This window comes from Talpa occidentalis, unplaced genomic scaffold, assembly GCF_014898055.3.
Source record: "Talpa occidentalis isolate TD23 unplaced genomic scaffold, MPIMG_talOcc4v2.1 talOcc4.5, whole genome shotgun sequence".
NCBI classification, from domain to species: domain Eukaryota; kingdom Metazoa; phylum Chordata; class Mammalia; order Eulipotyphla; family Talpidae; genus Talpa; species Talpa occidentalis.
In genome coordinates, this window is record NW_023604861.1 from 109967844 (window position 1) to 109983869 (window position 16026).

At 35.3% G+C, this 16026-nt stretch overlaps 1 protein-coding gene across 2 annotated transcripts in view; it reads right to left on the bottom strand.

Annotated features, from left to right (window-relative positions):
- PPP1R21 (protein phosphatase 1 regulatory subunit 21) overlaps positions 1 to 16026 on the bottom strand; it is a 58942-nt gene that overhangs the window by 14339 nt on the left and 28577 nt on the right. For both annotated transcript variants that reach the window (XM_037528088.2, XM_054687721.1), the window contains exons 8-16: positions 15915 to 15967; positions 15644 to 15793; positions 12088 to 12189; positions 11909 to 11997; positions 10340 to 10476; positions 7106 to 7198; positions 3887 to 4014; positions 1394 to 1546; positions 890 to 982 (exon numbers count right to left, since the gene is read on the bottom strand). In XM_037528088.2, the coding sequence (XP_037383985.1) occupies positions 890 to 982; positions 1394 to 1546; positions 3887 to 4014; positions 7106 to 7198; positions 10340 to 10476; positions 11909 to 11997; positions 12088 to 12189; positions 15644 to 15793; positions 15915 to 15967 (998 nt within the window). The remainder of the gene's footprint in view (positions 1 to 889; positions 983 to 1393; positions 1547 to 3886; positions 4015 to 7105; positions 7199 to 10339; positions 10477 to 11908; positions 11998 to 12087; positions 12190 to 15643; positions 15794 to 15914; positions 15968 to 16026) is intronic.

Genomic DNA, 16026 nt, shown 5'->3' on the forward strand with positions numbered 1-16026 from the left:
TCACTTTAGAGACTCAGAATGCTTATCAAACTAGCCTGCAGCTGGTAAATGGCAAAGTGGGGAAACAACAGCTTTGAAGTCAGATAGTAGTACCACTTATAGCTATTTAGGGCAAAAGCTACTTAATTTCTTTGAGTCTTATTTTCATCACATAAAATAAGAAAATCCAAAATCAATTTTTAGGATATTTCACATTCTATTGTTTGTGTCAGGAATTTTGTTTTCTAGAAATGATTCTAGAGTAATTTTTTAGCTCCAATATCCTAACACATTAATGTCTAAAAATAATGTGTCCAATAAAAATAAGATCAGGATAGACAAAACATTGTTGCAGATGAGTTTATTTGTGCTTTCTTTAAAATGTTTCCAAAACTAAAAGCAAGCCAGGTATTGGAGTGAACAAATATCTGGAAAAAGCTAAACTGGTATCAGTTTGTACAACTTCTAAAAAAGACAGTAGTACCACCCACCTGCACCTGCCCCCCAAATTCAATTCACCAACTGAATATTAGAAATTTTTCATTCCTGTTCATTTAAGAAATAAAGCTAACCCATTGAGTCACTAACCTGTTGACTTTTTCTGTCTGCTTACTTCAGACACTTAAATTTAGTGCCTGAAGAAAGAATAGCCACAGTGGTCAAAGTGTGGTGAAATTAACGGCAATTATAACATCAACTGAATCAAGACGACTTATTTTGAAGTATCAACAAATGCTGATAAATAAATTGATTATAGTGCTTTTTTAGTACATGTTAAAACCATTAACTTTACATGTTTATTATGTAGCCTCTTAAGTAAGTCCATGTACATTAAAAATCTTTTCCATATAACATGTAACATTTAACATATAACATTTAAACAAGTACCATAATTTTCCAGGTGCCATACCTGTTGTGCAAGGCCTTCTCGGCTTTCAGTAGAGCTAAGAAGGATACGGCGGTTTCCCAGTGCTTCCTCATAAGGCACAGACTCCAATAAGGGCTATGAAAAAAGCATCATAAGAATTAAAAGAAAACTATCTTCTAATTTCTTTTTGCAATGACCATGTATTATGATTATATTCAAAAAATATATAAACATATTTTGATTTTTTTTTTTTCTACAAGGTTTTCTGAAATGTGACACCTAGTGACTGCCTAGCTGCCTAACTCTAGATGTTATCAGGCACTGGGGACATGAGTACAGCAGGATCTGTGCACACATCATATGTTAGGTGAAGTGTGGGTCTCTGTCACCTCCTCCTTCCCAAAATCTGCCCCCAGCACTCACCAACTACCTGTGACCCTAAACTGTATAAAACCTAAAGAATATGAATTATGGAAAAAACACAACATTCTCTGGAATTATTCCTGTTTTTGTCTCTGATCTAAATGTTAACAGCAACTTACAAACCTTTCTTAAAGCCTTCATGTAGGCAGCAGCCTTTTTCTTATACTGCAACATGCATTCAGCTGAAAGAGGACTAATGAATCCACTTGCTGCCTTAGGCCCATAGCTCAGTGAAGCAATGAAGTAGTCCACATTGTTGCTGAAGAAAGATGCAATCTAAACGAAGTATGACAAGAAGATAAATTTTGTTTTCCAATAATATGTCTAAAATCTATGTCTAAGAGTTTTCAGAGCAAAGTCAAAGATGCTCAGAATGGAAATGAAATTTCAAATCCTGCCCATAAGTCCACATTTCTTTTTTTGAAGAGAATATCTAAGCAATTGTTTATAATAAAAAGAGGATACAGTGTAAATATTAAGAACAGACTTCTCACAAGTCTTAATCTTGACAATTTCTATTCTTCTTAAAACCAAGAGTGATTCTAATTTATTTTGTAGATGATGTTCATTATCTGCTTACCTCAATAATTTCTGCTACTGTTCTCAAAAAGATCCATGTTTGGGTTTATATATTGCATTTATTTTTTAACTTGAAAGTTTCCTATTCTAACATAAGAAAGACACAAGCATCTTGAGTGTGTTCTCTACTTAAATTTTATAAACCTCAATTTGTGAATTACAAATACAACAGGGGAAAAAAGACTGAAAATACAGTAGATCCCTGTCATTTACAGATTTAACATTTGTTAAATCTCTGTAAGCAGACACAAAGATCATTACTATAATTTTGCTGACCCATGAATTTGAATCTAGTGTTATGTGAAATGTTGATATAAATAAAAATGTGCAAAGGTTCTTAGCCGGAAAAATTAATGTATTAGATACATTAAAAAAACAACCTATTTTGATAAATCAGATAAAGTAACTTATGAAACAAAGTATTCTACTTTGCAAAAATTGCTCAAAAAGTAAGCAATTAATCACTACTGGACTAAAGGGTTTTTTTTTTTCCCCCAATAATATTTTACTATGTCAAATGAAATCTTAAATAGTATTCAAGAAAATGAGGATTCTAGAAATCTTGAGCTACAGATTCCTTGTGAATAACATGAATAATCACATACCCAGTGTTTATGGTGTTCATATATGGTGAGATTTCTCTAGCATTTCTCTATTTTCCAAACATTCCTTGAAAAACATGTCATATTTTCCTACTAGGTTTTTTTAATTCCATATTATAAAGTTTATTTTCATGAAATGACATTAGCAAAGTATTAAGTCGCCACCAACTAATGTTAATTCAGATACTTATTTTAGCCCACTTTCAAAAATTTCAGAGTAAAATCAATCTTTTTTGAGATAACACTTTAAGGTTTCAGGTAAAGCAAATCTAAAACAAGCCATGAAATATCCAGGTATTTAATACTGAAGAGTTCTCATAAAAGGTGGCAAATGCAGAAATTCCTATAAAATGTCAACGTTCTCTTTTTCCTGAATTTTTCTTAATTGAATCAAAGTTAGAATTATCTTAGAAAGCCTTTGGCATGCCTGTAGATGGAAGTGTTTAAAAGAGAAAAATGGAGATGATCTTCTAGCTCAGGATCCTGTGGGCACAGATATGTGAGCTAAAGATAAGAGCTTTAATTATTACCCTGTATTATGGCCCCAAACCAGTCTCAGTTTGGGAGAGATGACACTAAATATCTAACATGATCTTATGATCATTTCTGATTAACTTAAACCACCTGAAAAAAAATGTGTTCATATCATGATCAACCTATCAGGAAAATAACAGTATAACAGAGATTACACTTACTATCCTGAGAAATTATGTTGAGTCTGCTGAAATAAATGGGCTAAGACAGTCCAAATTCAGTTCTTTCAGTTTTATACATATGGGTAATTCTTAAAGAAGTTTTAATCATTAAAGACGATGATGATAGCAACAAGAATACACATTCTGAGAACATGACAAGTGCCAAAATCAGAATATCCAAGATAGAGGGACTTTTAAAGAAACTGCACTTTGGGCAGTTTTTAATAGTTATTAAGTACTTAATGATCCAAATGATTATTATCTAATATCGAGGGTTTGATGAAGACACATGTTGAAGCCAACTTAAAAGTCCTTGTTAAGATACAAAACTACTGAGATAGCATTAAGACAAATGTTACAAAAATCAAACCAAAGCTAGGAGGGGAAAAAATTATTAACAAAGGTTTATTGCTTTTTTCCTCTTTATGCACAATCCCAATTTCTACAGAGCAGAACTGACATACACAAAAGTGTATATTATGACCACTAGAACCTTCAAATCATCAAATATTTCACTAAAACAGTAATTAACTTATTTGACAAATGCGGCTACTCAGTATTATTTTAATTATTGGATAGGAAGGAAGGAAAGGAAGACAACTCTATTTTACAAAATATCCTGATATTCCAAAGCCCTTCTACATATCAATTTTCCTATGCCATTCAAGATTAAAAAAGGATAGAGAAAAGCATAAAAAAAGAATTGAATTTAATGTGAATATAAACCTGAAAAAAATTACCTTCCCTGCTCCATTTGTTAATGCCACTACTGATGACAGGATACAGTCATTAGTTGTTATGAGCTTCTGTGTTGCTGTTGGAAGTTCATGCTCTATGGTAGCTTTTTGGCTATAATGTTTGGAAATATCTACAAAAGCAATTATATGAAAATTCATTACTATCCATATACAGGTTGCATATAGATTACCATTCTGTTAACTTCTTGTATCTACGCTCACCAATTTACAAAGTAAGTTTGAACAAAAAATGGCCCTAAATAGCAGGATTGTGCTATTAGATCATAAATCCATGTGGAAAGAAGACAGAAAAGAAAGGGTTTCCTACCACCATCCTGGTGTCTCTACAACATCCACCAACTTGTGCGTCTTATCTTCAAGTTATTTGAGTGTTAGCCCTTATTCTAGTGGTAGGTAAACAAGCCTGACCAGTATTTAACAGTTAAAAACCCTTGTGATAGCACACGAAGCACAAATGAGAACTGAGTTGATACTTTTATAAGCAAACCATAAAGCTGGAACAGAACAGCCAATATATACACAATGTCCCACAATACTTAATGGACCTTAGCTAGTTTGCCAATACACATTTCTAACAATGAGAAGTATCTACATAGCCATATAAGGGTTGGATTCCCCAGTCTGGCTTCATGTGCTACTCTCTCTAGTCCAAGAATATTACAACGAAGCCTGTGGTTAGAAGAGCTTAGGCATAGAAGAAAGGCATAGAAAAAAGGCTTAGGCATAAAAGTGTGACGAGAAATTATATTACGACTATAGTAGGTGAGACGGCCAAACAGCTAAGCGTGGGGTTTTCTGGGTCTCTAAAAAATAAAACAAGTTTGTCCTGTAAATAGGAAAAAAAGGGGAGTATTATTAAGACAACATTGATTTACAAAAAAGGGGAATTATATTTTTAAATAATAAAGTGTTTGCAATACGGCCTCCCTTGAATGTTTTAGGATACTTCCAGCATTAAAATTACCAACAAAGCTAAAAATAAATCACAAAATGCGGAAATTAACTTTTATGCCAGGTGTGTATGCAGAAATTTCATTTACTTAGAATCAAGTAACTCAGTTGCTTTTAAACAGAAAATAAGACTATAAAGAAATAGCACTTGAGATTTAACCTGATATGAATGATTATGACATTTAACACAAAATTAGTTTCATGAACAAGATTATTTTTACTAAAATTTTAAAACTAGGAAATTTTTATTTATCTATTTTATATACATATGTATCCAAACTTCTCCTGTAAGATACATTTACATTTACAAAAGATGAGTTTTTGTATACCCTTCAACCAGTTTTCTCTATTGCTAACATCTTACATTTCCAGGTACAGTTGTCACAGAGAAGGAACCAACTAATTGGTATATTATGTTCATGTTTTAAAACAAAAAAACAGTGATCCTCTACATACTCACAACATATTCATGTAAATGAAAATTTAACTGGAACACTGAAGAATTTTTGTATACTGAACTTGCTAGTTTACATTTTCTTTCTACAAACCACAGAGTTTTATTCAGTGTTTCACTGGCAAATACAATGCTATAATACAGCATGGTTGGCAGGCAATCTTGGTAGGTTGGTAAGTGACTAAAATACTTATGCAAGACATACAACACTAAGAACACTGGCACAGCTTCTTTTGGATCAATGCGACTATACTTTGACTATAATAATTCTCCCAATTGTTTATACTTTTTTGAGTCCAAATATTTAGTTATTTAGGATGTGTCTTGACGTTAACTCCAAAATTAAAAAAAATTTGCGTGACCTACACTAGAGATTCATTTTTCTTTTATTTTTTTTCTATGAATCTGCTATAGACATAAGAATAAATGTCAAACAAATTTTACTTGGAATGCCACTTGTTTAAAAATTAAGTCACTCCCATTTTAATCCCTTGCAGAATACATTTTTATAAATTTCTTTATCTTTTTACACTAACAACAGCCTTCCTTCCTTCTTTTCTTTCTCCCTTCTCCCCTCCCTTCTCTTTCTCCCTTCTTGCCATCCTTCCAACTTAGATCAAGCAAAGCAGGAAAGGAAAAGGTTTGAAATAAAGAGTTCTCTTAAAAACAAAACTTAGTCTGTCAACGCAAGTTAATGCTCACTCTGACTTTTCATGAGATACTTAACAGTCTTCCAAGCTAGGTAAAAAGACAGACTTGAACTGTAAACCTAGCAACAAGACCCTAAAATCTGCTTGCCAGCCATACTTTGTCTTTTTCAATAGCCTCTCTTCATCGTATGTTCATTTTCAAGGAACCACAAAGTGGGTTTAGGGAGCCTATTATTCTATCAGCTTATGCCAAATAATAACAGTAACATCCTTTGATTTGACCACTTGGCATCTTCTCAATCTTATGCATGAACAAAGGCATCTTTAGAAAGCCTTGTATAAGATAGAAATATGAGTAAAATTAAGATTTTTATGCAAATGGAGCTTTAAGACCCCTCTCATTTCATAGCTACCCTCCAGTGCCTTAGTCCCTCCTAGACAAGAATACTGGAGAAACCACTAGCAAGAACAAACCATAGTATTAGCACAGGAATAGAAAATACCACCAAAATTCCATTCACTGTTCCTTCATTTACTCCAGCATATTCCAAAAGGAAAAGGAGAAAACCTAAAGCCATCAGGAACACAAATTAAAAAGACAGGACCCAGAATCACATGCTACGAAGCGTATGAAATGCCCTTCAACAGATCATATTCTTAGAAGCACACAAGCACTGACCAAAGCTTAAAAACAGACTTTCATTCCTTAAGGAGTTAAAATGGACACTGTAAAGATAAAAATGTATGGGAAATTAGTGCATTCTTTCTGAGGACTTTAAACTTTAGTTTCCTCAATTCTTTCTTGCTTAGTCTCTAACAAGAGCAAAGTATCTTGCTAAATGCCTTTGAATAGCATGTCTGGTTTGATAAAATTCACACACCTGCCTTAAGTCAGTGTGATATGTATTTTTGGCTAAAAGTAGTGTGCATAGGGTTTCTCTTCGGCACTTTGTTTACTTTCAGAAATGAAGCAGATGGGAAAAGCAGAAGGCAGTGAGCTGTGCACTTCAATGGAAGCCAAATGCTACTAAACCTTTATCTGGGGTCTATTAGCCTTGGCAGTATTTGTTTAAATCTCACTCAGGCAGATCTGAATAAGTGGGACGAAGTGTTTTAAGCTTATTTATATTCTTTGTCAAGTCTCACCTTTCATGACATCATGAAATCCATGCAGAGCAGCACCAACATTTGTTAAGACAGAACTGTAGTTTGTCCGAAGAAGTCCATCTGGCTCCGTACCTGGGAAACCAAAATCACAAGCCTAAACATTTCCCATAAGATTTCACCTGAAAAATCAACAACCCACCACCTCCCTCTACTTTTGGCAAGAAAATGAAGATTGCTTATGATAAATTTAAAATAATGACTCTTATAATCATTACAAACACATTCTGATACAATGGTGATAAAATATCAACGTATCTAACTGATCTGCATCCCCCATGTCCACAGATATTTTTAATGGTTAAGCATCAAAATTAAACTGCTAAGCAGGACTGTCTTTCATGATTCTACTTGAAATGAAAGTCTTTATGGTGGGCCTCCCCGGTGGCGCAGCGGTTGAGCGCTGGGTTGCGAAGCTGCCCGCAGCCTCTGCAGCGCTGGTTCGATCCCCGGCTGCTCCTCGGCCACCGGAGGAGGATCCCACATGGTGCGCAGACCTCTCCTGCCGCCCGCTGCTTCCCTCAGCAGTGTACTTCAGTCCTTCTGCCTGCTCTGCTCCCCACTCTGGCTCTGGTGAATTCTCTCACCCTCCCACGCTTCTGACTGTACCCAGTGCTTGTATAAACAAAAACAAACAAACAAACAAATAAAATAAATAAATAAATAAGACATGCCTCTATTAAAAAAAAAAAAAAAAGAAAGTCTTTATGGATTTTCACCTTGTTACTATTTAAGATGTCTTTCATTTTTTCTTTCCCTACATATTATTTAGTGGGTTACTAATAACATTATTATTATTCAAAGTTCACAGAGTTCCACTTCCAGCATGAAATTATGAACAGTTCCACAGATCCACTCACCAACAAACTAGTGAAAATTATTTAAAAACAAGTATTTGAAACTCTGGAAATGGGTTATACAGCAAATAAAGAAACATTTGCAAGAGTAAATCATTAACAACTAGGCCAGATGAGCAAGTCTGTAGTATGTGAAGCAAGACCCTCTCTCTCTCTCCCCCCACAGCTCAGCAAGCTAGGAATCCCACTCCAGACTGGTGAATCCAAGAAAAAATTACTCTCCTTCCCTTCATTCCCAGCTGAAGGGCTGCCTGCTGCTAAGGCTAAATTTTGATTATGACTCTGAGGTGGGGTTTCTTTCTTTCACCCAGCCCCAACTCATGGGATGAGGTCTCTACTTTGGGCACAGTGTTGCTGAGAATACAGGACCCCCGATCACCCTTCCCCACCTCACTGACATGTGCACACTGAAACGCAAGGGAAGAGGCCTGGGGCTGCTGCCCTACTCCCACCATGGTGCAAAGGCCTCATTCTGATAGTAGTACGCATAGTTCACAGCCCCTGCATCTGAGTCAAGGTGCAGAGATTTAGCCCGAGGGAGCAGGCCTTTAAAATAAAGTTCTCAATCTCTTGCCAAAGGAATTGATTTAATTCACAAGAGTATAGAGAAGTTTAAGCCTAAATGTGCTCCAAAAATAAAGGAGCTTGTGTGGAAAGCAATTAAGAGGAAATTGGCAGATTCAGTAGAGATATTAGCTAAACTGTAGGTGAATTGGTTTACCAGAGAAAATCAAAAGAAACAGTGAAAAAGAGCCTCAGGTCTCAAATATGGATCTCAAAATCTATACCTACTAGGTATGTGTTAGGTCTATAAATACACCTACATAAGAATCTAGATTTAATTGGATCAGATGGTGAAGCAATTTATGTCACCAAGGTATTACTGAAGACAAGAGAACAATACGCCAGCAATTAATGAAGCTTGAACCTGGGTGTGTTTAGAGAGACAGTAAAAAAACCCTCCCAAAACCATTGTCATCCCAGGGTGACTATGCACATGTCCAAGGTCTAACCACTGAGAAGAAAATCAGGATGCAAAATTTATACTATAGAAATACTATAAAATAATGTTTAAAGAAAGTGAAGATTCATATAGATGAGAAAACACACCAGGTTCATGAATCAGAAAACTTGACATTGTTAAGATGATAGTACTTCTACTAGTTCCTAGGGCTGCCATAACAAAGTACTGAAAATGAGTGGATTTAAACAACAGAAATTTATTCTCTCACAGTTCTGGAAGCCAAAGTTTGAAAAAAGCTGATGAAATGGCCACAATCCCTCCAAAGGTTCTAGAGGAGAACCCTTCCTTGCTTCTTCCAGCTTTTGTTGGCCCCAACTTTACCTTGGCTTGTGACAGCCTAACTCTAATCCCAGCCTCTGCCTTCTCCCCTGTGGCTTCCCTGAGTCTCAATCTGTCTCTCAATCTCTCTCAATCTCCTTATAAGGATACCAATTATTTGAACTGGTAGGGCTCTTGAAAATATACTAAGTAAAAGAAAGCAGTCACAAAAAATATACACCACACATTTGTATGAAATGTTCCCAATAGACAAACCTATAAATAGTTGCCTAGTGCTGAGAAGGGGTGATATAAGCAAATAAAAGGGTGACAGCTAAAATGTACAGTCTTTCTACTTGAGGTGATGAAAATATTCTAAAATTGATGTAGTGATGGTGCATGTATCTATGAATATACTAAAACCATTGAATTGTAAGGTATAAAGACAGAAATTGTCTCCCATATAAATTGTTAAAGCTATTACCAAAAAAACAAATTACAGTACAGCAAAGTCACAGCATTCTTTTTTGTTTGTTTTTAAAGATTTATTTTATTTATATTATGCATACAAGAAATGACAATGTAGGCCAGAGGTATGGGGGGGTGAGAGGATTTACCAGAAAGAGTGGGGAGAACTCTTAAAGACATCATTTAAACTGAGCTCCATTCAATGACCTAAAAATCCTCTTTTCAAATTACACCAAAAGGAAACAAATAGCACTTTTACTTATACCTCCCCAATGCTACTTGTTGGAAAGCTGCTATATATATGTATGCTTGTCCTCTACATTTAAAAAAGAGGAAGAAAAGATGTCTTCAATGCCTGATAACTGTAGTGCATTCTTAAATTTTACTTAACAATCACATGTACCCCCATTTTGTAAGTGTGAAAGCAGACACAGAGAATAAAGTGATTTGCCCAAGGTCATAAATGTATAAAGGGATGGAAGATTTTAATTCAAGTTTTTCTGATTCCAGGTTCTAGGCGCTTCTCACTCACACAAACTAGACCAGCTGCCTCTTCCATATTCTAGTACTCTTAGTTCTTCAAGTTAAACAAGAAACAAACACACTTACTTGGCAAAGCAAGAAGACTGACGTAAGTCTGAAGCTTCTCAAACACAGCTGTCATCTTTTTCATGTCCTGAGACAGCTCTAAATTCCTGGCTCTTAATGCAGACGTGCAAAGAGAAGATTCACATTCTTCTTCTAAACTAGGAATGGGCAGATTTTTTAAAAGTGAGTATCCTGAACAATTTTCAGCTATCTCTAAGAAACTACATAAATCTCAAGCAACTATATCCAAAGAAAGACTCTGAACTTTGCATAAAAAGAAATCTGATGTCATTTATACGTTTCCATTTTTTATATCATAGTACATACACATGCTCGTGTCAAATGCACAAATCATAGAATTCTGTTACTCAAATACCTTCTTAGGTTGAATTAGAAAACAAGATGACTCTTAAAACACGTATCTTTTTAAATAATGAAATTTTATATTTTTGATAAGCTAAAGCCTAGAACTCGTTTTGCAAGGACTTATAAACCATAATTATTGTATATGTTTAGTATCTATAAGTTATTCATGTATGTATTTTCTAAAACTTACTTTGTAATGTACTATATTTGTTCTTATTTCTCTTTTGTTCCAATTGAATTTTTCTTTTTTTTTTTTTTAGAGCAAGTTGGTTTTTTTAAAAAAAATTTTTTTTTAAGATTTATTTATTTATTTATACAAGCACTGGGTACAGTCAGAAGCGCGGGAGGGTGAGAGAATTCACCAGAGCCAGAGCAGGGAACAGAACAGGCAGAATGACGAAACACACTGCTGAGGGGAGCAGCAGGCGTGGCAGGAGAGGTCTATTTAGCCATGTGGGACCCTTGCCGGCGGCCAGGGATCGAACCTGCGCTGCAGAGGCTGCAGAGGCTGCGGGCAGCTTCGCAGCCCAGGGCTCAACCGCTGCGCCACCAGGGAGGCCCTTCTTTTTTTTTTTTTTAAAGCTAACTCTTAGGGTGAAAAGATTTAGATGAATTAAGATTCTTGGTAGTTTTGGACCAAAAGTATCAAAATATACAAGCAATATTATAATTTCCAGTTACATAAATTATTTTCTCTTGCCTTTCCAGAAATATTTAAGATAGAATAAAGATTACTAAATGACATATCCTGTAAGGGTTGGAGTAGATAAAAGTTTTAGCTTATCATCTAAATAAACTACCAATAATAAAATCAAGAACATACCATTCTAAAGATACCTTAGGATTATAGATCCAAATGTACATGTTAATTGTTGTAACCCCATGTAGATATTTACAGCAAAAGAATAATGCCCAAAATGGCCATTTTTTTCCAATAAATGTGCCATTCATAATCATTGAAAATACTGGTTCACACAGCATTAGTTGGTCATAGCATTAGCCCCTGTACAAAAAAGTGCTGAAAGATCCTAGATGACCAAGTACAATTTTTTTTCTTAAATACAAATTTAAGCAGTTCAAGTCAGGATTTTCCTGACTTGCCACAAGTCCAAATTGCTTGTGGTGAAGAAAGGTCAGGCTTTCTATTACTACTTTAGTAAATCCAGCAAAGGTCACATGAATGCCCACAATTCCCAAAGCTCCCAGGCCTGGAGATATAAGTACCTTTTTAACTGATAAGGAAGAATCTTCCTGAGAAAACATATGTAAGAAGTTAAATGCTCTGAAAAAGTTTTCAATTTCACAGTTGTCTCCTAGAAAAGAAAACAATTCCAAGGTTAATAAATAAAGTTATTTGACAATGAGGCTAGCTCTTTCAGAAATAAAACACAGAAGAAAATTACCAGGACAGTTATGGTATCCTCAGTAATACTTTCAAATAAATGAAGCATTCCCTCCTCAAGAGGGCGGACGTAGGATGCATTTTCATGAAGATACTGTGAGAACTAAAAAGGGAAAGAATTCTGAATTATATCACTGGAAAATATAATAAATATCGACACATTTGTAAATGGAATTGCTGATTTATAAACCTAAGTTCTTTTGCAAACTTTTTTTGGGAAATCTGGGTTTTACACAGAAATGCTCCCCTCTAATAATCTCAGATACTATTCCCAAGCACCCAGTCCACTGCAAAGCAAGGAACTATATGAGGCAAGGGCAGACTTGGGGAAGGGATACAGCATAACAACCCAGCACCAAAGGGTCTTCCTTAAACACTTCCTTCTTAACTAGAGTCCCAATTGGGGTGGGTGGGGGGAGAGCGGGATATGAAAAATTAAACTATTTGACACATTTTTGTGTTAAGTATTTCATTTTTTAAAAAAACAAATCTATTGAAGTCAGTTTCTCATTTTTATTGTATACAGTATTCAGGGTTAACAAATTGCAGAAATATAACTGCCATCAAAATGAGGATATAAAAAGTTTTATAACTGTTATTAATATTTTATATACAAAGGACTAACTTAGTATTAAGATTCAGAAAAGCAAAAAGAAAATTTTCATTTATAAGCTATCTCAATTATCTAAGTACTTATATAACAGCTCAAATTTTGATTACTCAATATAGAGCTGTAAGGTCTCATTTTACAGAAATGTGATTCAATTGACAGGGCTAAAACAATACAGATATATGTCCTGGGCAACGAAATCTCTCTGGACTTTGGCTTTTAGAGCTGTAAGATAAGTTGAACTCAAAGTTTATGGGTCTAAACATCCAGTTTATGATTCTCTGAACGAGTCTAAACACTCAGGTCATTTTGTAACAAATGGTTTCTAAATCTCCTTCAATAATTTAAACTCATTATAAAAACCACATAGGCAAAAGCATCAAAGGTAAAATATAGAAAAAATATATATTTGAATCTCACAAGCTATGCATAATAATATGACAGACTGTGAGCCAGAAACTCCCAGCTATAATTAGTTAAATTCTCAACTCAGAAACTGAATGAGAGAATAAATGTTTGTTACTTTAAATTTTTTAGGTAATTTATTATACAGCAATGCATAACTAATATACTCACTAACATACTATCCTCTTCAGTTAAATCTGGTTTTACAAGCTACCTTAAATCCTTATTTAGAACTGGTTGGGGAGAAAAAAAAAGAGGAACAAAATTTGTCCAGTACCAAAAGCGCACATGGACTGAGAAGTGACTTTTAACCTTCTTCTTATTCCTCGTTTAATCCTCACAAAGTCTCACAATGCCCTCACAGCTGAACTGGACAAGCAGTTTCACTCCCACTCCACAAACATGCAGGAAGGGAAAAGGTCAACTGTATCACACAGATGTTTTTGCTTTTAAACAAACTGAATGATGAAAGTATACCGTGACTATAAAAAAGGAAGAGAGAAAAATGACAACAAAATTAATCTTTCCAATAACAAAATGGCACTTTTCATTATGTCATAACCTGGTCAAAAAGCTATAAAAAGGCTTAATCCTACATATAAAGAGAAGGTCTCTACCTTAACCTGTCCACAGGAGCCTTATAGAGGATGGAGCCATATTTTCTCCTTCCAAACTTTTCTCTCATTCCTCCCCTTTAAACACTTGACACATTTTTCTCAGAGCTCCCTCACTGCCCTACACATACACCCTTTCACTCTCTCTCCTATGCTTTTAGCTCAAGGATTCTGCTCGTTTTTACCTCTTGGGGGAGGGGAGTATGGGGATCTGCTATTCTGCTTCTCCATTCCAATTCTGCCCATTTTTCAAAGTCCATTCAAATTGCCAAAGAATCTTTTACAGACACTACCACAGCAGTCTCCCTCCTTGATGACCCATGGTCTACTGGCCATATCACTCACTCACACTGAGGTCCTTTTACAGCTCCCTGAGTATTTAACTTCTTAAGAATCTTCAAAACTGCATGGTATTGGAACAAGAACAGACATACAGACCAATGGAATAGAATAGAAAATCCAGAAATAAACCCACAGATTTATGGTCAACTAATCTTTGACAAAGGAGCAAAGACTATGCATTGGAGCAAAGAAAGTTTGTTCAATAAATGGTGCTGGGAAAACTGGGTCGTTACATGCAAAAGAATGAAGCTTGACCACTACCTCACACCATACACAAAAATCAACTCAAAATGGATTAAAGAACTAGACATAAGACCTGAAACCATAAAATACATAGAAGGAAATATAGGCGAAACACTACGGGATTTGCACATCAAAGACATCTTTACAGACACATCACCCAAAGCAGTGATAGTGAAGACAAAGATAAACAGATGGGACTACATCAAATTAAAGAGCTTCTGCACAGCAAAAGAGACAATAACAAAAACAAAGAGAAACCCCACCAACTGGGAGAACATTTTTGCACCCAACACTAATGATAAAGGACTGATCACAAAAATCTGCAAAGAGCTGATGAGACTCAGCAACAACAAAGAAAATAATCCAGTCAAAAAATGGGCAGAAGAGCTAAAAAGAAACTTCTCTGAAGAGGAAATGCAAATGGCCAACAGACATATGAAAAAATGTTCAACATCACTCGTAATCAGGGAAATGCAAATCAAAACTACCATGAGATACCATCTCACACCAGTGAGAATGGCACATATTAAAAAAACTAGCAACAACAAATGTTGGCGAGGGTGTGGAGAAAAAGGAACTCTTCTGCACTGTTGGTGGGAGTGCAAACTGGTCCAACCACTATGGAGAGCTGTGTGGAGATTTCTGGACCTACTAAACATAGAGCTTCCATATGATCCAGCAATTCCACTCCTAGGTATTTACCCAAAGGAAACAGAAACATCCATTCCAAAGAGCACCTGCACCCCTATGTTTATAGCAGCACTGTTTACAATAGCTAAGCTTTGGAAACAACCCAAATGCCCAAAAATAGATGACTGGATCAAGAAGATGTGGTACATATATACCATGGAATATTACTCAGCATTCAAAAAAGATAAACACATGCAGTTTGCAGCAACATGGATGGCGCTGGAAGGGATCATGCTCAGCGAAATAAGCCAAAAAGAAAAAGAAAAATACCGGATGGTCTCTCTCATAGCAGGAATCTAGAAAACTTAAATAAGGGACCAGGAAAATGAATATAAGAAAGTGAAAATCAAAATCAACAAAAAACTATGAACCAGAGACACTTTTTGGGGGGTTGGGGGGCGGGAGGGGAAGGATTGGGGTCAGAATGGGGCGTTTGCAATTGTATGGGGGAATATAAAAATAAAATTTATTATTAAAAAAAAAAAAAAAGAATCTTCATGTTTGTCCTACTTAGCTTAAGGGTCAAGACTATGATTTATAGTTTGTTCCCATCAACTCCAAAGTACTTGGCTGATGTACTGAAATGATCTGAAAATAAATAACATGTCTCCCTACTGGTTCAGGGCAAATAAGGTATCTTGAGTTAATTTTACCTTTTGATTCAATGGAGATATCGTGTCGATGGCAGAATCAACAGGAAAAATTTGAATCCTCTGTTCTGTATAGGTATGAAAGTTCAGAAGGGCCTTCACAAGATCCTGAATAAAAGCCAGAGCCTGCCCAGCAATATCTCGCATCTTCAGCTTTAAAATACAGTTAGAGCTTTAGTATACAGTTAAAGTCAACTTCAAATCATTATTCTCAAAATTCTTGTTTCAGAAAAGTCTGACAAGTATATAACTGAAAATAAAACTTTATCTTTACCTGATGTCTTCTATTGTGGAGTGGAACATTCAGAGCATTATAGTGACTATATTCTACAAAACAAAAACACGCACATTAAGTCTTTCATTTTATATTAACAAAAAAAAATGAC